This window comes from Rattus norvegicus, chromosome 8 (genome assembly GCF_036323735.1).
Source record: "Rattus norvegicus strain BN/NHsdMcwi chromosome 8, GRCr8, whole genome shotgun sequence".
NCBI classification, from domain to species: Eukaryota; Metazoa; Chordata; class Mammalia; order Rodentia; family Muridae; genus Rattus; species Rattus norvegicus.
The window spans coordinates 81,441,085-81,461,496 of record NC_086026.1 but is presented as its reverse complement, the minus strand read 5'-3'; the positions used below and the strand labels follow the sequence as shown (position 1 = coordinate 81,461,496).

The following is a 20,412-nucleotide window of genomic DNA, read 5'->3' as shown; positions in this document are numbered from 1 at the left end:
CATTTGCAGTTTGTCCTCCACAGATACTCAGCTTTAGGATTTTGTCCACAAGAGTCATTTAGGAATTACTTACATTTTTTTTCAAGTTGACATCTTTGTATATGTTAGTGAGAGTCCTTTCCTTTGGGAATCTTGTTCAAAGGAAGAGGCTTTCTCACCTGACCTACAAAAGATGTAAAATTTACTGAGATGCACATTGGAAATGCCACTGTTGAGTCTTTGCTGTTGTTTATTAACTTCTCAAGGCTTTTAGTTTGAAAAAGTAGGGACACAAATAAAAGGTAGATAAAGAGTACACTTCATGTTACATATTTGTCAAGATTCATTGGTTAACATTTCACCTTTCAGTGTGTGCACACTGAGCATGTACTCCTGGAGAACATGTGATGTTTTTTCTATTCTTCATTTGAGCTGATAATAGCTTGAGTCTGTTATATCCTTTAGATTCAGACTCTTGTCACCTCTCCCTCCAGGGGTTTACCACTCTTGTCTTTTCTCTGTTTTTTTTTTTAATTTTTTTTTATTTTTACACACTCAGATTTTATTCTCCTCCCAGCCCACCCTCCTACTGTTCCACATTTCAAACCTCCTCTCTGCCCTCCCCCCACCCTGTCTCAACTAGGGTGTCCTCACCCCACCCAGCCCTCCAGACCTCTAAACTCTCTGGGGCCTCCAGTTTCTTGACAGTTAGTTGCATCTTCTCTGACTGAACCCAGACCTCGGAGTCCTCTGCTGTCCTCTGAAGGGTCCACTTTGGGCCTGTCCTGCTGGACCTTCTTTTCTTCAGGCTCTTTGCCATTTCCAACCCTGCAGTTCTTTCAGACAGAAACATTTAAAGTTATAATTTTGACTGTGGGATAGCAACCCCATCACTCTCTTGATGCCCTGTCTTTCTACTAGAGGAGAGTGCTACAAGTTCCCTCTCCCCACTGTAGGGCATTTCATCTAGGATCCCCCCCTACTTTGAGTTCTGAGGGTCTCTCACTTCCCAGGTCTCTGGTACATTCTGAAGGGTTCTCCCAACCTCCTACCTCCTGAGGTCTCCTGTTTCCCTTCTTTCTGCTGGCCCTCAGGGCTTCAATACTTTTCCCAGATCGTGTTCCCCTCTCCCCATTATCTACCCCCTCTCCTTTTCCTCCTACCTACCCCCCCATTGTGGTTGCTTTCTTCTCCCTCCCAAGTGGGACTGAGGCATTACTTGGGCCTTCAGCTTGTTGACTTTTTGAGTTCTGTGGACTATATCATCATTATATTCTCCTCCTCCTCCTCCTCCTCCTCCTCCTCCTCCTCCTCCTCCTCCTCCTCCTCCTCCTCCTCTTCTTCCTCCTCCTCTTCTTCCTCCTCCTCTTCTTCCTCCTCTTCCTCTTCCTCTTCCTGCTAATATCCACATATTAATGAGTACGTACCATGCGTGTCATTTTGGGTCTCAGTTATCTCACTCAGGATGATGTTTTCTAGTTCTGTCTGTTTCCCTGCAAAACTCAGGATATTCTCTTCTTAATGGCTGAGTAGAACCACAATTTCTGTATCCATTCTTCTGTCGTGGGACATCTGGGTTGTTTCCAGCTTCTGGCTATCACAACCACTATGAGCATAGTAGAACACATGCTCCTGTGCCATGGTGGGCATCTTATGGGTATACTCCCAAGAGTGGTATTGCTGGGTCTTCAAGTAGATCTATTTACAAATTTTCTGAGGAACCTCCAAATTGATTTCCAGAGTAGTTATACTAGTTTGTAATCTCACCAACAGTGCCTCCTCTTTCTCTATATCTTCACCAACATGTGTTGTTACCTGAGGTTTTGATCTTAGCCATTCTTATTGGTGTAAGGTGGAATCATTTTGATTTGAATTTCTCTGATCACTAAGAACTTTGAACATTTCTTTAGGTACATCTCAGCCCTTTGAGATTCCTCTGTTGTGAATTCTTGGTTTAATTCTATACCTCATTTTTTGAGTGGGTTGTTTGGTTTTTTTTTTTTTTTTTTGGTTCTTTTTTTTTTTTTCCGGAGCTGGGGACCGAACCCAGGGCCTTGCCCTTCCTAGGCAAGCGCTCTACCACTGAGCTAAATCCCCAACCCCCGTTGTTTGGTTTTTTGGTCGTTAGCTTCTTGAGTTCTTCATATATTTTGAATATTAGCCCTCTGTTATATGTGGGGTTAGTGAAGATTTTTTTCCCAATCTGTTGGATACCAATTTATCTTATTGACTCTGTCCTTTGCCTTACAGAGACTTTCCAGTTTCGTGAGGTCCCATTTATCAATTATTTTTTTTTCTTTTTTTCGGAGCTGGGGAGCAAACCCAGGGCCTTGTGCTTGCTAGGCAAGCACTCTACCACTGAGCTAAATCCCCAACCCCCCATTTATCAATTCTTGGTCTTAAAGCGTGAGCTCTAAGAAATTTCGCCCTGTGCCAATGAGTCCAAGGCTCTTTCCCACTTCCTCTTCATTTAGATTCAGTGTATCTGGTTTTATGTTGAGGTCCTTGATCCACTTGGACTTGAGCTTTGTGCGTGGTGACAAATATGGATCTGTTTTTATTTTTGTACATACAGACAGCCTGTTAGACCATCAGCATTTATTGAAGATGCTTTCTTTTTTCCATTATATATTTTTGGCTTCTTTGTGAAAGATCAAGTATATGTAAATGTGTGGTTTTATTTCTGGGTCCTCAAGTCTATTCCATTGATCAACCTGTCTCTGTCCCAGTAACATGCAGTTTTTATCACTATTGCTCTGTAGTAGAGCTTGAGGTCAGGGATGGTGATTCCCCCCAGCTGTTCTTTTATTGTTAAGAATTGTTTTCATGGGGCTGGGGATTTAGCTCAGTGGTAGAGCGCTTACCTAGGAAGCGCAAGGCCCTGGGTTTGGTCCCCAGCTCCGGGGAAAAAAAGAACCAAAAAAAAAAAAAAAAAAAAAGAATTGTTTTCGCTATTCGGGGGTTTTTGCCTTTCCAGATGAATTTGAGAATTGCTCTTTCCATGTCTTTGAAAAATTGTGTTGAGATTTTGATGGGGATTGCATTGAATCTGTAGATCCCCTATGGTAGGATGGCCATTTTTACTATGTTAGTTCTGCCAATCCATGAGCATGGGCAATCTCTCCATTTTCTAAGATCTTTGATTTCTTTCTCAAGAGACTTGAAGTTATTGTCATACAGATCTTTCACTTCTTTGGTTAATGTTATCCCAAGATATCTTATATTATTTGTAACTATTGTGAAGGTAGGTGTTTCCCTAATTTCTTTCTCGGCCTGTTTATCATTTGTATAAAGGAAGTCTACTGATTTATTTGAGTTAATTTTATATCTGGACATTTTGCTGAAGTTGTTTATCAGCTGGAGAGGTTCTCTGGCAGAATTTTGGGGGTCGCATATATATGTTTATCAGCTGGAGAGGTTCTCTGGCAGAATTTTGGGGGTCGCATATATATGTTTATCAGCTGGAGAGGTTCTCTGGCAGAATTTTGGGGGTCACATATATATACATATATGTGTGTGTGTGTGTGTGTGTGTATATATTGTCGTATCATCTGCAATTAATGATATCTTTATTTCTTCTTTGCCAATTCATATCCCCTTGATCGCTTTTTGTTGTATTATTGTTCTAGCTAGCACTTCAAGTAATATACTGAATAGATATGGGGAAAGTGGGCATCCTTGTCTTGTCCCGGATTTTAATGGTATTATTTCAAGTATCTCTCCAGTACTTTTACTTGAAGAGGTGTTGTATTTTGTCAAATGCTTTTTCTGCATCTAAGGAAATGTTTGTGTGACTTTTTTCTTTGAGTTTGTTTATATGGATTATGTTTATGGATTTTCATATATTGAACCAACCTTGCATCCCTGGGATGCATCACCTACTTGATCGTGGTGAATGATCGTTTTGATGTGTTCTTGGATTCGGTTTGCAAGAATTTTATTGAGTATTTTTGCATCAATATTCGAAAATGAGATTGGTCTGAAATTCTCTTTTTTGGTTGGGTCCTTGTGTGGTTTAGGTATCAGAGTAATTGTGGCTTCATAGAATGAATTAGGTAGCGTTCCTTCTGTTTCTATTTTATGAAATAGTTTGAGGAATATTGCTATCAGGTCTTCTCTGAAGGTCTGGTAGAATTCTGAACTAAATCCATCTGGCTCTAGGGTTTTTCTGATTTAGAGGTTTTTAATGACTTTCTACTTCCTTATAGGATATGGGCCTGTTTAGCAAGTATACCTGCTCTTGATTTAACTTTAGTATGTGGTATCTGTCTAGAAATCCATCAACCATATAATTGGTCACAACACAACCCTCAACTGATACAGGAGGACTGAAATAATTCCATGCACCCTATCAGACCACCATAGCCTAAGGCCGGTCTTCAATAACAGCAAAAACAACAGAAAGCCCACACACAGGTGGGAACTGAACAACTCTCAGTGATAATTTGGTCAGGGAAGAAATAAAGAAAGAAAGTAAAGCCTTCCTGGACTTTAATGAAAATATTGACACTTCATACTCAAATTTATGGGACACCATGAAAGCAGTGCTAAGAGGAGAATTCATAGCACTAAGTGCCCTTTTATAGAAACTGGAGAGATCCTACACTAGCAACTTTACTGCACACCTGCAGCTCTAGAACAGAAAAAAGCAAACTCACCCGAGGAGTAGAAGGCAGGAAATAATCAAACTCAAGGTTGAAATCAACCAAATAGAAACAAAGAGAATAATACAAAGAATTAACAAAACCAAAAGCTGGTTCTTTGAGAGAATCAACAAGATAGATAAACCCATAGCCAAATTAACTAATAGGTCCAGAAGCAGTATCCAAATTCACAAAATCAGAAATGAAAAGGGAGACATAACAACAGAAATGGAGGAAATTAAAAAAAAAATCGGATCCTACTACAGAAGCCGTACTCTACAACACTGGGAACTCTAGAGGAAATGGACAGTTGTCTCCTCTCACTTCATCTAGTCTTAGTTTAGCCATTGAGAATCCTAGACCAACAGGCTTGAATTCAGGACAGACCTGACCTGAAACCACAAAGTATTGTACCCAAGAAATGAAAATTAGAGTACTATCTATCTTACTTCTTAATACATAAAGATAGACACACATAACCACAATGACTTACAGAGGAAAGAAAAAAGTGAGTCTTCTATGACCCCGCTTCATACTTAACACTGTAAAGTCTTGCTTCCCCTAGTGGCTGAGAGCCATTGTTAATGTGTGCATGGAGAGAAGATGAACAATTTGTTCAAATAGGTCATTTGCCCAGGATCCCAATCAGAATGTGAGCCTAGGGTGGCTAGTTCACCTTTACTGTTTCCAAGATAGTAGTATATTTGGTCTCCTTTTACAAACATGAAGACGCACTTTCCTCCTCACTGTTTAGGTCATTTTGTGCTTTTTTACTGGAACCATCTTGACATCTTAAAAGATGGCCAAATTTAACCTATGTGCGTGTTTGTTCATTTGTGATATTTTATTTTATTATCTAAGCAAAGAGATCGTTCTGAACTCAGCTTTAACCTACTATTGGAGCCCTCATATTAGGGGGTCAAAAAACATGTTCTATAAAGTGCTAGAGAGCTAGACTCTATGCTTGCCAGCCTGACTGACTGCTTTAATGCTCAACCCTTCCCTGGTAGCATGGAAAGTGCCACAGCTGATAGAGAAATCACAGCAGGACTTTCAATTGACAGTAATTTCAGAAATAAGTTCACTTCCACTAAAATGTTGTCACTTGATTCAATATACATCATTATTTTATATGCTTGTAAAAATTTGTATAGCAGGAGGCCAGTGTGATGGTTCAGCAAATAAAAGTATATGCTGAGCAAGCCTGGTGACCTCACCTGAGTTCATTGCATGAAACCCACATAAAGGCAGAAGGAAAAAACTAACTTTACAAAATTGTTCTTAAGACATCTAGACATGCACCATGGCACTTGAACATTCAATCCTCAGCCCTATGCACACACAGAAACACACCGTGAACACACACACACACAATTATGTAGAGAGAGAGAGATAAATGGCTTGGTTACATTTTGTTTGTTTTATGTTTTGGGAGTGTTTGTTTGTTTAAAATTTTATAAGAGATAGTTCAACAGCTTAACCACATTGTTGCTCTTACAGAGGACCTTGATTCTTTGCCCAGCATGCACATGGTATTTCATAACCATCTGTAACTTCAGTTCTAGAGGATCTGACAGTCTCTTCTGAACTTAGAAGGCACTAGGGATGCATGTAGTACATATGAGTACATTCAGGCAAAGCACTCATACACATAAAGTTTTTAATTAGTAAAAGATTGTCATAAAAATTGTATAACAAGAACATTATTAAAAGTCCGGTAAGAGACAATTATGTCTATCTGATGTATTTATTTTATATGTTCAGTGAAGAGCTTCCTGTGTGAGAAAAATACTGATAAAATATCAAGGGCAGTCAGTCAGACATTGAGCAAAGAGCACACCCATTAAAATAAATTTTTAAGGTGAGTGCATTGTGCTTTCAATCATGTGGAGATCATACGTTCCATATAATTCTGATCTTACTATTTAAAAAAGAATGCTACATCTGCCTGTCAAAGGCAAAAGAAAAAAATTCAAAACAGATGTGGTAATTAAAATTTATGCATAACGTCTGTGGATTGCTAAGTCCCTGCTCTAACTAAGAGTTTTGTTTGTGGAGGGACAGACAGACAGACACACAGAGACAGACACACAGATAGATAGAATAGGATGTATGGTGTTTACATTTAAATTTTTCATTTTCTCTCTTTTTATCTTTGCTTATGGAACTTTTTTTAACATAGAGTATTTCTTTTTTTTTTTAAGTCTGATCACCCCTTTCCGAGGCTGTTCAATGTTGTATCTGTTGAATTTTCTATAATTATTGCAAATTAATTACATTAATACTGTATAGTCTTTTTTGTTCACATGCCATAATATCTTGTAATTAAACTTCTACTCACTTCCATACTTCATAAAGAAATGCATCATCCTTGCCAGAAAAAGAATTTGCCTTTTGAGGAATCTGAAGAGCACTGTGTTCTTAAGACTGTTTCTGAAAGACAACTTTTGGCTGACTTAGTACTTTGTTTCATGTATACTACATCACTGTCACATGAGCTTTAAAGAAGCAACATATCAAATGAGTTAGAACTCTGCTGAGGCAGAACAATCATAAGCTCAGAGCTACTTTTGGCACACAACAATACCAAAAGTCAAAAGGGACAGAAGCAAACTCAAATAAGACCCTAAGTTTGCAGTTTTAAAAACCAGAAAATGGAAAAAGGGCTGGAGATGTGGTTTAGTGGTAAAGAGCATCAGTCTGTCTTCCAGAGGATCCTAGTTTGTGTCACAACACTCCCATAGTGCTTCACAACTACCTGTAACTTCAGCCTCAGGGGACCTAAAGTCCCCTTCTGGCCTCCCTAAGTGCAAAGCAAACACGTTGTACACAAATCGAAGACCCATACACATAAAATTTTAATTAATTAAAAATAAACTAGGGACTGGGGATTTAGCTCAGTGGTAGAGCGCTTACCTAGGAAGCGCAAGGCCCTGGGTTCGGTCCCCAGCTCCGAAAAAAGAACCAAAATAAATAAACAAACAAACAAACAAATAAAAAATGGACCAAACTGAAGGATAAAAAGAAACTAATAGTTAAAGCATACACAAACACAACAGAGTAGAAGATGAGAGAAAACCAGCAACAAAGTAAAAACTGTCCTTTGCAAAGTATGTCCAGCATTTGGGAGGCTAAGTGGAATTACAGAATTAAGTCCTGTCTGGTCTATATAGAAAGTTCTATACCATTGTGAATTATATACAATTTAAAAGTTGACTCCTTGAGAAGACCAGCCAAATTGAAAAACTTATTCCTAGATTGACTAAATAAAAACTTGAATCAGAAGTGAAAAAGTCACACGGCTCCTGGCTTCATGAAAATAAAAAAAGGAAAGAAAGAAAGAAATGAAAATGCCACAAGCAGTTGCTAACACATATTCTAAATGAAATGAACAAATTCCTAGAAATATATACTGTCAAGACTGGCTCAGAATTAAACAGAAGAAAACAAGAATTGGTAATAGAAGTCTTTTCAGTTAAAGGCTCACAGAGACTGATGACTTTTCCAGTAAAATGGAAGGAGGCTTCTGCTTCTGAAACACTCCCTCCCTCCATTAGGGGCAGCATTGTACTGATACCAAAGCCACAGATGCAGAAAGGAAAATTCATTTTGAATTTCGATACAAAAAAATCACCTATAAAATGCTAGCTCACTGAAGACAGCAGTATAAAGATTAGACATTGTTACCAAGTAAGTTTAACACAGAAATGCAAAAATGGCTTAACATAGGAAAGTTGATCAACGTAGCTTACTTTACCACAGTAATAATGTGAAGGGAAAACAAACAAACAAACAAACTAAAAAACCCACAAAATCACTCAACTGATTCAGGGTGGGTGGAGGGCATTTAACAAAAATCTACTACTTGTGCCAGGTGTGGGGCACAGGCCTTTAATCCCAGCACTTGCAAAACAGAGGCAGGCAGCTTGGTTTATATAGCAAGTTTCAGACCAGCTGGGTCTCCAATGTGAGATCCTGCCCCCCACCCCCTCCCAAAAATCAAAAACGCAAGCTAGTATCCTTTCCTGATAAGAACATTTAAGAAGGTAAGAAAAGGAAACTAGAAAGATGGCTTGGTGATTAAAAACGTTCACTGCTCTTCCATAGGACCTGAGTTCAGTTTCCAGAACTTATGCCAGCTAGTTCACAAGTGCTTATAACTCTGTCTATGGAGCATCTGGTGCCCTCTACAGGCATCTGTGTGCATGTGTGAACTCACATACACATAAATAAAAATAAATCTTAAGAAAAAACAAGTTAACAATAATAAGGAACTTCCTCAACTTGGCAAAGTTTTTTTTTTCAATGAAAAACAGCCCATCATATATTCTTTCTCTAAAGCAAAGCTACTTTCTTTCACCTATTATAGTCAGCAGTGCATTGGAAATTCTAGAAAAGTAACCAAAGTAAAACTATCTTTATTTGCAGGCAATTTGGCCATTTCTTTAGAAATGCTTAAGGAATTCACAATAAAATTCTTAGAGCTAAGGGCTAGAAAGATGACTCAACTTGCTCTTGTAGAGGAAGGACTCAAGTTCATTTCCAGGTCCCTGAATCAGATATACCTTTAGCTCCAACTCCAGGGGTTTCAGTACCCTCTTTTGGACTCCACTGGACCCTCACTCATGTGCACATGTCATCACCACCCACACATACAGAAGGTTAATAAGCTTCAAAGTCATCAGACTAAGCAAAAGAAGTCAGGTTACATTTGCATGAACTAGCCCAAATGGGGAAGTCAACTGGGGCAGAAAGCAAAGTGGTGGTTGTCATCGATGAGGAGATAAAATAAGGAGTTACTGCTTAGTGTGGATGGATGGAAGAGGAAAGGAATGATGGCCGTAGGGATGGGAGTCCTTCAGGTGTGAGGCAGTGATCTGGATTGAGTCCCACTGCTAGGGAACTTTTCAACAGTTAATGTTATGCTCTATCAGTAATGCTGTAATATTTTTTTAGTGCTGAAACAGAAAAATCATGAAAAATCATTATTAGAATTAAGGCAGTGACTGAAATATAGTGGCTATGCTTCTCAAATTCTGCTCATTCTTCTGACAGGAGCAAGTTTAACTTAGCATGTTGTGATGCTCAGTATTGATCAGATTACGAAGAACATGAAGATTACAGAGTATTAAATATACAGCAGGAAAGTATAGTAAAAAAGCTGGAGGAAATCATCTTTTCTTGCCTGAAAGCATCCTCTGAGGTTTTTGTTTGTTTTTATTTTTTGTCGTAGACATTAAGAAACCTGGCAAATGCCATTAATAGACTCCAAATCTTAAAAAGGCAGGGTGGATAATTATTATGGGCCAAATAGAACAAGATATATTTTTTCAAAGAATTTAAGATATATGTGGCATATCTTAGGTTTTGTACTTAAGACCAAGAAGCATAAAGTAAACAAGTCTGACATGAGGGCATAAAACAGCGCATGAAGCAGAGTGAAGAGCCATGAGGCAAGGCCACCTCCAACCTTACATTCACATGGTAGGTGGTTTGTCCCATAGAGCATCTGAGACTTTGTGCTCTGTGCCATTTTATAAGGAACTTAGCACAGTGAAAGAGAATCCTGAAGACCATGTTAGGGATGAGAAGCATGATCCCCCCCCCCTTTTCCATGTCATGAAACAAAAGAAAAAGGCAAGAAAGACTAGTCATATAAATATGGGCACTCTTCAAATAGTAATAGCCATCCAAAAGAAGAGGGGGGGGAAACAGAATCAGCTGCCTATATGATCATGAAAGTCTTCAAGCAAAGTCCAGGCGATTACTTTTAAAAGTCTCTATAATTAAAGGATAGAATCACTTAGTCACCAAAATGTGTTTCAGCCCTAAGATTACACTTAATTAGTAAAAAAACAGACAAGCTGGATATAGTGGGCCCTACCTTTAGTCCTAGTACTTGGGAGGCCGAGGCAAATAGATCTTTTTGAGTTTGAGGACAGCCTGGTTTGTAGAGTTAGTTCTAGAATAGTCAGGACTACACAACACACACACACACACACACACACACACACACACACACTCTCTCTCTCTCTCTCTCTCTCTCTCTCTCTCTCTCTGTCCCTCTCAACCCTCTCCTCCCTCCCCTCTCCCCCTCCCCCTCCCACCTCTCCTCCTCCTCTCCCTCCTCTTCCTCTTCTCCTCTCCCCCCCCCCCCCACTACAGGCAAATGTCCTGCAATTACAGAATGAGTTCTAGAATAGCCAGGACTACACACATACACACACACTCCCACATTCCTACAGGAAAATGTCCTGCAGTTTCTCCAGATTGACGGCTGCAGACTGAGGAGTGTCAAGAAAACCCCTTAGTATTTCTGATGGCCAAAAAGTTTGGAATCCCTGTCTCCCCTCATGCTGGTGGAGTTGGACTCTGTGAACTGGTACAACACTTGATTATATTTGATTATCTATCAGTCTCTGCCAGCCTTCAAAACAGGATGTGTGAATATGTGGACCATCTGCATGAACATTTCTAGCATCCCGTGATAATCAAACATGCTTCATATCTGCCTCCCAAGGATTCAGGCTACTCAACAAAGATGGAGGAGGAATCTGTAAAAAGACACCGCTACCCAGATAGAGAAGTCTGGAAGAAAGAAGCTTCTTGTTCTCAAGATTTATGTATTTAGCCCTAACACTTTTTCTGAAGTGAAAATACTTAAAAATTCTGGAGTTTTAAAAAATAGAAGAAAAATCAAGTCTAGTCATAAGGCCATAACCTCAGGAATTCGCTGTCATTTTAGTTGATGGTCAACAGGTCATAGTCTACTTAATTCTGAAATTGTCTTTATAAAACAAAACACTTAAAAATAAAAACAACAGCAAAAACCAGGAAGGGAAAGATGAAGGGAAAAAAAAATAAGTAGAGTCTAAAACCAGTGACCTAATTGATTTTTAAAGGTATTTCTTGATTTCTTGTAAATTTCAAGATATTGATTAAGATATTGTTGGTTCTTCAGAAGTGTTGAGGTTGGTCTTTAGCAGCAAGATGACTTGTCTCCTTGTCTTTGTTTTCTAGTCTAGTCTCCTGAGACAAGATCTAGGACTCGGGAGCCCAGCACAGTTGTCTTCTTCAGGAAAACCTGGAACACCATACTACTCATTCTCTGCCACAAGTTCTAGAAGAAGACCGCTCCATGATTCTGTAGCTCTAGGTGAGTATTTAACACAGAAAACCCTCTCTCCCAGGTTCCCCCATTCCTTTAGTCTGTACTTTCTGGCTGTGCTTTTAATGAGAAGAAATATACTTTCTAAGTCATCATTTGTAAGTCACGGTGTATTTACATACAAATAATATACAGGCTGAGTATTCCTAATCTAAAATCTGCAATCCAGTGAACTTTAAAGAATGAAACCTATTGAATACTGACATTTTATACCTCACCTCCTGAGATGGGCCACAGCCATGAAGCACACTGAAGTAGAAATTACCTCTGGACTATGTAGAAAAGGTGTTTGTGAAACAAAAATGAACCTAGTCTTTACGTGTGGGTTCTGTCCCCAAGATACTGCATTATGTGTATACAGGTCATTCTAATCTAAAGACTAAAACACATCTAGCCACAAGCATTTCAGGTAAGGGATACTCATCCTGTATGCATTAGATACATGATGAATGCAGTTGTCAGAATTCCCACTGTTGCAAAGAGCTCATTCACTTTGAATTCAAGGTTCAACTAACTATAAGTAGCCTTGACTGACAATTCAATATTTAAACCATAATTGTCATCACTATGAGCACTGTGTGCTGTATATATTCTGTGCTTCCTTAAAACCATTTTTTAATTTAAAATAAATTTTTATGTTTTTGAAATTCTATCTTCCTTCCCTTTCTCTCTTCACTCCATCCCATGACTCCCATCTTGCTTTCAAGGTCATGGCCTTGTTTAATTGTTGTTTTATATGTATATCCCTAAATAAAGCCTGGTCAGTCCATACAATGTTACCTTTGTGTATATAATCACAGTGCTGACCCTTTAGGATTTGATAACTGATTGAGGCGCTTTCCCCTCAGGAGAGCGTTTCTTCTCCTTGAAGTTCTTAGTGTAAGGCCCTTGAGGTTTTTCCTCGTCGATGTTAGCATGTCTATTAATGTCACTTTTCAGGTCTTGTTTAGGCAGCTATATGAAACCATAGTTCTTTTAATTTTTCGTTTTTTTAAGACAGGGTTTCTCTCTGTAGCCTGGCTGGCCTAGAACTAACTCAGTAGACCAGACTGGCCTTGAACTCGGAGCTCCACCTACCTCTGCCTCCTGACTGCTGGGATTAAAGACTCACACCAGCACCACCTAACTGAAACCATAATTTTCACAGTTTTGCTGCAGACAACAATATTTTGCTCCATGAGAGGAATTAGCCAAGTTTTCTTCTTCTAACTTACAAGTGGTTTTCTTCTTAAAAGCAACTTTTATCTTCTACTGTCAACATCTAGTTTTTAACCGAGATAAAGATATTACGGAATGGTTTACAGGATGATTTTATAAAGTCCTATCTCAACAGGACAATAATCATGTTAGTTCAGGACTTTAACCTTGAATTTAACATAAAAATTAAGACTCAGAAGTTGTCACATAATCATTAGTAGTTCACTCACTGGGAATAATTTTAAGGTTTTTGGGAGTCTTGCATGCAGTGTTTTTTGTTTTTTGTGTGGGTTTTTTTTTTTTTTTTTTTGCTGTTGTTTTTCTTTGTTTGCATACTAGTTACTTCTTTACTTTTCCACTGAAATTCAGGTAAAGGGAACAGAACATAACTTACTGATGTGAAAGTGGACAACAGAATGGTATCTGGTACACTGACACTGCTGCTTAGTTAAGAGCAGCATGCAGAAAGACTCACTTCTCCTTACAGCTTCATTTTTATGTCAATCATGTGTATATACTTACATCCATTCATCCATCCATCCTGACAAAACCAGTCTGTTTTGTGCTACTGTGTGTTCTGTAACACTTTCCATCTCATCATTGTTTAAAGTGATTTTTTTTAACATTCAAAAACTAAATTTAATATAAAAATGTTATATATTTATATATTAATTATATCTTATATCAGATGTATATGATACAATTAATTTACTGAGAAAATTAATTAAAAGTTAATGTAAAGACAATATAAAACATGTTTATAATGAAGGTAGACCAGTGTCTAAAGTAAATGTAAACCAAAGGAGAATGTTGTCGTCTAATTCCTGATTGCACAAATATATGTTGACTGCCTCCAGCTAATATAAACCCTATCAAACCATCTATTTTGGTGAGCTGTTTCTAGTCAAAAAGCATAGCTGGATAAGGTACATAGGAAAAGTGCAGTGATGGATTGCCACATCCAGAAGAGAATTCTGATAGATGTCTTTATTTTATAGGAATGGTCATGTAATACGTGTGGGTGCTATTAGGATCAGCACTGATGGTTTAGACCAATATTCCTTTTGTTATTAAAGAATGATAGCTTTTGGGCTGAAGAGATGGTTTGGAGGTTAAGCAAACTGTCTGGTTTCCCCAGAGGTCCTGAATTTAATTCCCAGCAAATACATGGTGATTCATAAGCATCTTTAATGAGATCTGGTGCCTCTCCTGGCCTGCAGGCATATATGCAGGCAGAGTGCTGTGAACATAATAAACAAACAAACAAACCTTTTTTTAAAAGAATGGTACTTTTCAAAATGTTGCATATCTGTGTTCCACTTTAGTTACTCCTGATTGAGTTTGTTAGCCTAGTAACAGCCTTCATGGAGTCTGTATTGGGTTACTCTCCAAGAGTGTCTTCTTCATAGACCCTGAAGATACACTGTGGCAAAGAACTAATCCCTGCCAGTGTGCTGTTACCAAACAAATCCAACTATTGAATAACTAGAAGAGAATAAGGATACATTAAATCAGGATTAAAATGCAAATGTTCTATGAATTAAAGCTTCAATTTGACTATGCTTTATAATTACTATTGCTTATCTTCTGTGTCTTTTCAAAACTTTGTGAGGTTGTAATGTTAACATTAGATTATCAATAAGGAAACAAAATGGAGTACAGCATGTGGTGTTTCTCTTGATGCTCAAAGGAGCCCTATGCATTTCTTGTGTGGATATCAGTTAGTAGATTATTGTTATGTTGCCCATTGCTGTTCTCATTCTTAGCATCTCATTGACACTTCAGTGTCTGGTAAAATGTGAGTGCTTACAAGAACTTTAGAGACCTACATCAATCTTAGTGTTTCCTAAAATTTAGATGCTTTAGGAAATTGTTCTGAAGAACCATAACTGTCTAATTTTAATTGTTTTTGGTCTACATAAATAAAAGCTAAAAGTAATTAAGTGTGGGACAGGAGAGATAAGTCAGCAGTAGAGCACTAGTTGCTCTTCCAGATGACTTGGGTCAATTCCCAGCACCCATACGGTGGCTCACAACTCTCTGTAATTTCAGTCTTGGGGCATCTTCTCTTCTGGCCTCCATGGGTACCACTTACATGTGGTACATATACATACATAGGCATATGTGTACCCCTGTGGCATAAACATTATCAAGGTGTCACAAATGTTGGGCAATACAACCAGCATATTTCATGGATTACCACAGATTATGAAACTTACAGGAGAGGTGGTGTCCACCCCTTCATGCAACTAAAGAACCTGGAACACAAAGAGGTGAAAGTGACCTGCCCAGGTACTTACAGTTTCTCAGTTGACTACAACCAGATTACTCTCCATCACAGTTTGCAGGGTCCCCCACACTAGACTGTTGATCCCAGACTGGTAATGATATGTTGCTAATGATGAGATACAGAAGAAAACTATCCAGAGAACTCCATGCATAGAAACCATTCCCTTAATTGATTTTATAAAAACTGTAGCTTTTGCTCAAGAAATTAGTTGTAAGAAAGTAGACTGCTGAAACAGTCACCAAGAACAAAAGTTTGGCTGTTAGCTGTACAAATACAGAGTATACCAAACGTTGTTTATGTTTGGCATTTCTGTTTTAAGGAAATGGAGGATACCTCTTAGGGGCGGCATATCCATGATGATGAATGCCTTTTGCCCTTTTTATTGTAAAATATTTTTCCACATGCTGCTTATAAAGTTGCCTTTTTCGCTTTATAGCCAGCTATAGAATTCACACACCAAATTTAAATATGTTTCGATCTTTATAAAATCATGTTTCATTGTATAGTATCATTTAAATGCTTTTTCTCATGTTTTGCAGTTTTAAAAAAAATATGGAGTTTGTTTTACATCAGCCTTCCCTAACAGTGAATGCCTCTGAAAATCCTGAATTTGATCCATTATTTGTTTATGGTTGGAAAGCTGTGTGTATCACTTTTCAAAAAGATAATGTAGAAAAGTTATAAATTTTATAGACAAGGGAAATTAGAATACCAAGTTAAGCAAATGAAAATTGTCTTTTTCATATATATTAATTTATCTTCAAAATACACTTCTTTGGATCTAGAGCTATGAGCTTAGCAGATATGAGAGTATACCGCTCTTTCAAAGGAACCAAATTTAGTCTCACACCATGTGGCAGCTTAATAATAATTTGTTTGTAATTCCAGCTCCAGAAAGTCCCGCATCCTCTGATGGACTTGGACTCCGAAGATACCTGTACTTAAACATGCATCTATACTCACATATGCACATGTACTATTTGTACACAAACACACACACACACACACACACACACACACACACACACACAAAATTTAAAGCAAAATAAGAGATATACTTTCTCTGTGTGTTCATTTCCTGGAAAGGAATAAAAGTCCCAATTGTACATTAGTGCTGAAGTTTCAGTTTTACTCACATACTACCAAAGTAAATGCCCGTAATACTGGATATGTATGTTGGCTTTCTGTCATCACCTCGTAGCATGTCGTGATCTTATTATAACCTTAGTTTTTCATTCCTTAAATTTTACTTCAAATTTTATGCATAATATTTGTAATATAGCATTTGCTGTTATTAAGGGACTTTTGTTGTTGCTTTTAAGTTTTTAAAATATCCCTTTAAGCCTAGTTCTTCATCTGTTGCTCTTTGTCTGTTAAGAAAATATTGTTAGACCTGTTGCACAAAGTTCCACCTCCAGTAATCTGACATGTGTGAAGTATTTTGACATTAATGGCATATGATAGGCTTTAAAAACTTCTTTCTCCTTCGTTATTGGTATGCTTTCCTTCTTGCTTTACTCCACTTACTGTTGCCTTTCAAACTTAGTTGAAGGCCAGTACTGTCATTCTTGTATTCCCATGCTTGGTTGCAATATTAGAAAAAAGAGAAATCATTAGGGGTGGGGGGAGTTTCCGGTTTATTTGAAGTCTGTTTGGATTTTTTCCCTAATATAAATGCTAATGAAACATTTTGTTTCCAATGTTCAGATCCTTTACAAGCAAAGAAAGTAAGAAAGGTGCCTCCTGGCCTACCTTCTTCTGTAAGTACTTTTTTTTTAATTTGATGTTAAACAAATTGATGTCAAGTATTGAGTATTTACTTGTTACAAGAGTGGATTCGTTTGGTGCCAGTGGGCATACTTTACATAGTAACTGTTCATTGCTTAACAAAATCATTGATTGAGATAAATCCACACTTAAGGTTAGGCTTTTTGTTTTCTGTGCAGTGATTTGTAGCTTACTCATATGCTGTCACTCCCTGTCTTCTGTCATTTGAATTCCCCTCTTGGGAAGAAGACTAGGCCTGTAGCTGTCAAAGAAGATCTCCTGTGCAGGTCTTTTGATGTTTAATTAGTCATTATGTTGCTGAACAGGAGGACAGACAGAGATTAATAGCTGAAAATCTGAGAAATTTACATTTGTAATAATCCCAATGGAGCTAAAGACATTAAGATTCGGAGGACATGTTCGGCTCAGCTTGCCTCAGTAGGACTGAGGTTATTAATATGCATAAATCACCAAGTCAGATGTTCATTGTGAAGCCCTTGTGGATTTTAAAGCCTTCATTAAGCCTTTCCCAACTTCAGTGTAGCATCAGGAAAGCTTTCATGCAACTAGTTTGTTGATTCCCTACTTTCTCAAAAATGTATCCTTTGAGAATAGAGAGCTTTTGATGCAGCAGGCTGGGAGAGGTTGGTAAAACAATCATTAATGGCTGTAGTAACCTAATACTGTAGGAGTGTTTGTGCTGTTAATATCCTTGCTCTTTGAAGCCGAAGAAGTATTTGTAGATAAACTTACATTATTAATCCACCCGTAGTTTAAAAACCTCTGGTGAGAATAAGGGAAAGGGTTTTATTCTCTGTGTGCAGAACAAATGGTCAGTGAGGCTGTTAGATTGAGGCCCTGTGTCTTAAAGGGTACATTCTTTGTTGTGTAAATGGATGTTAGGCTTTTACTGGGCAACACTTAACACATGGGCGCAGGTGCTGCCAGATGAGTCACAGCTCATCAGAGTTTGGACTGAACAGCATATCCTGCTTGACAAGTAGCAATCTAGAAGGGGCAGCATGGGCCTGAGCTTTTCGTTTCTTGTGAGGGGTAAAGTACAGAAATCATCTTTTGCTTGTTTGTATACCTTCTCTGTTATGCCCAGCTCCTTCCTTCTCCCACCTTCTTTTCCAGTGATACATGAAAAGTTGAATTGAAATCTTTGAAACTCAGTTCCAATTGGATCTGCGTTTTACAAAGTGTACATTACGAAGTGTAGGCCGGATGTACTCTGAACCTGCAGCCTACCTGGAAGTTTGAATTGCAGCTGCAAACATCCTAAAATTTCTGCTTGCTTAAGCACTTGGTCCCACAGAGGCTGAGTAGCTGCTTGATAAACAAAATGAGCAATGCCTCAAATCATTATTCCTGAAGACAAGAATTTCAGCAGCAACTAAAAATATTTGTACGATTTGCATTTTAAAAGTTATGTGCTGTGCAAAGGTAGGTAGGTAATATAATCTAACAGAAGTCATACTCATGTAGACAGTACTGCTGAAACATGGAGCAGTGTGATTGCTTGTCTGTGAAGTAATAAAAGTTAGATTACATTTTAATATGAGCAGAACCACATTGCTTCAAAAACAAATTAGTAGGTAAAAAGATTATCACCTTTATTCTTGGCCTGACATTAATTTTAGGAAATAAAGCTAATTGTCAATATTTCATGGTTACTTCATTTTTAAAAAAGCAAATGAGCAAAATGGGCAGAGGAGCCTGGAAAGAGATTTTGCAGAGCCCTTTGTCCTTATGTTCTAAATATAACAGCATTTACTACTTTAAGATAGTTTTTCTATATTGTTTTGTGTTCAGGAAAGGAAAACTACTAAGTTTTGATGGAACTTTAGAGTGATTAGGAAATTGTGTAAGATAAGCTTACTTATTAAGAATTGTGTTTCTCCAGCTTCTGTGGTATACACCTTTAGTCACAAACTCTGAGGCAGAGACAGTCAGATATATGAGTTGGGGGCCAGCCTAGTCTTCATAGGAAATTCCAAGCCAAATAAGGCTGTGTAGTGAAATCCTGTCTCAGACATACACACACATATATATGCTTGTGTATACCAGTGAGCATGGTGGTGTATATGCTTATAACCTCAACACTTGAGACTAAAGCAAAAGGATTGCTGCATATTCTGTGCCAGCGTGGGCTCTTTTGCAAGACCCCTTCTAAATAAAACAAATAAGGAAAATTAGATTTTTCTATTTGACTGCTTATAATAAATATACAATTTTACAAACCTTTGATGTTAAGATTATAAAAGAAGAGACTGCAGAAAATGAGCATGAATGTACATGTTTTATTTCGTGATGATTTGATTAATGAGTATCATACTTCCAAAACTAAAAATTCGGCCAAATATTCAGATTTCAAATGGGCCAGCAGGTAAAAAGAATAGAAGTGTGAAAAACAAATGTTTTGTCTAACTTTAGAAGGAAAGCATTCCTAGATTCTATAATAGGTTCAACTTTTGTACATTTACTATAGCATACCTCCTCCTTTACCCAAGGGTAGACGCAGAGGACACTGTTCAGTACACGTGGGCATTGGGAGGTCGGCTCTGAATACAGACCTCCAGTGTCCTGGCTTGTGGTGATTGGAGTCTGTTGGGACTGAGCAGAGTTCAAAGGGTGTGCATGGTACCTCAACATGGCAACAATTTCCTTTCCCTTTGGGATTCCTTAGCCTCCCTTCCCTAATCTCTGAATACCAGCTGTGTATTCCTGGTTTTCCTCTATAGCAGATCATTGCTAGGATAAAAAGTAAACGAGAGTTTGGGACATAGGGCAGGGATTGGAGCAACTATTTCCCCTGGCAACCTTTCTTTAATTTACAAAAGGAAGTGTGTTCAGTTGGATCCCTTCAGCCTCCCTTTGTTAGAGGTCCAGGACTTCTAAGTGTGAGGAACAATGTCAGCCATTTTACTATGATACCATTCTCCCTAATCTACCCTAATTCAATTGCAGGTCCATAAGAACTGCTTAAAATAATGTGAAAGGACATTTTCTTTTCAGTATCAAAGTATAAATCTTGGTCTGTTCCTAAAAATATCTTGTTTCAAATATTAAATTTAAAACAGTTTTGCCAGTTCCATTTTTACTGATCAGCTTTGTTTGTTAATTGGCTTTGTTGTTTAAGGACCACACTGTCTAAGGATGGTGTGGTCTTAGAGATACACAGAATTTCCCCTTACATAGCCTCTTTTTGATTTTATGACCTGGGAGGGGTTGCTTGTCACTCTGGACTATAAGAACTTGTGTTTATGTAGTGCTGAGGAGTGAGCTAAGGGCTCACTGCACTCTAGGCAAGTGCTTTACCACTGAATCTTCCTCAGCCTTAAACTTAAGCTTGGTTTACTTGTTTA

At 38.1% G+C, this 20,412-nt stretch overlaps 1 protein-coding gene across 16 annotated transcripts in view; it reads left to right on the top strand.

The window, feature by feature from the left end:
- Window positions 1-20,412, top strand: part of Tcf12 (transcription factor 12) — a 311,137-nt gene that overhangs the window by 220,841 nt on the left and 69,884 nt on the right. For all 16 annotated transcript variants that reach the window (XM_006243350.4, XM_039080907.2, XM_006243348.4 and 13 more), the window contains 2 exon segments: window positions 11,643-11,778; window positions 16,985-17,037. In XM_006243350.4, the coding sequence (XP_006243412.1) occupies window positions 11,643-11,778; window positions 16,985-17,037 (189 nt within the window).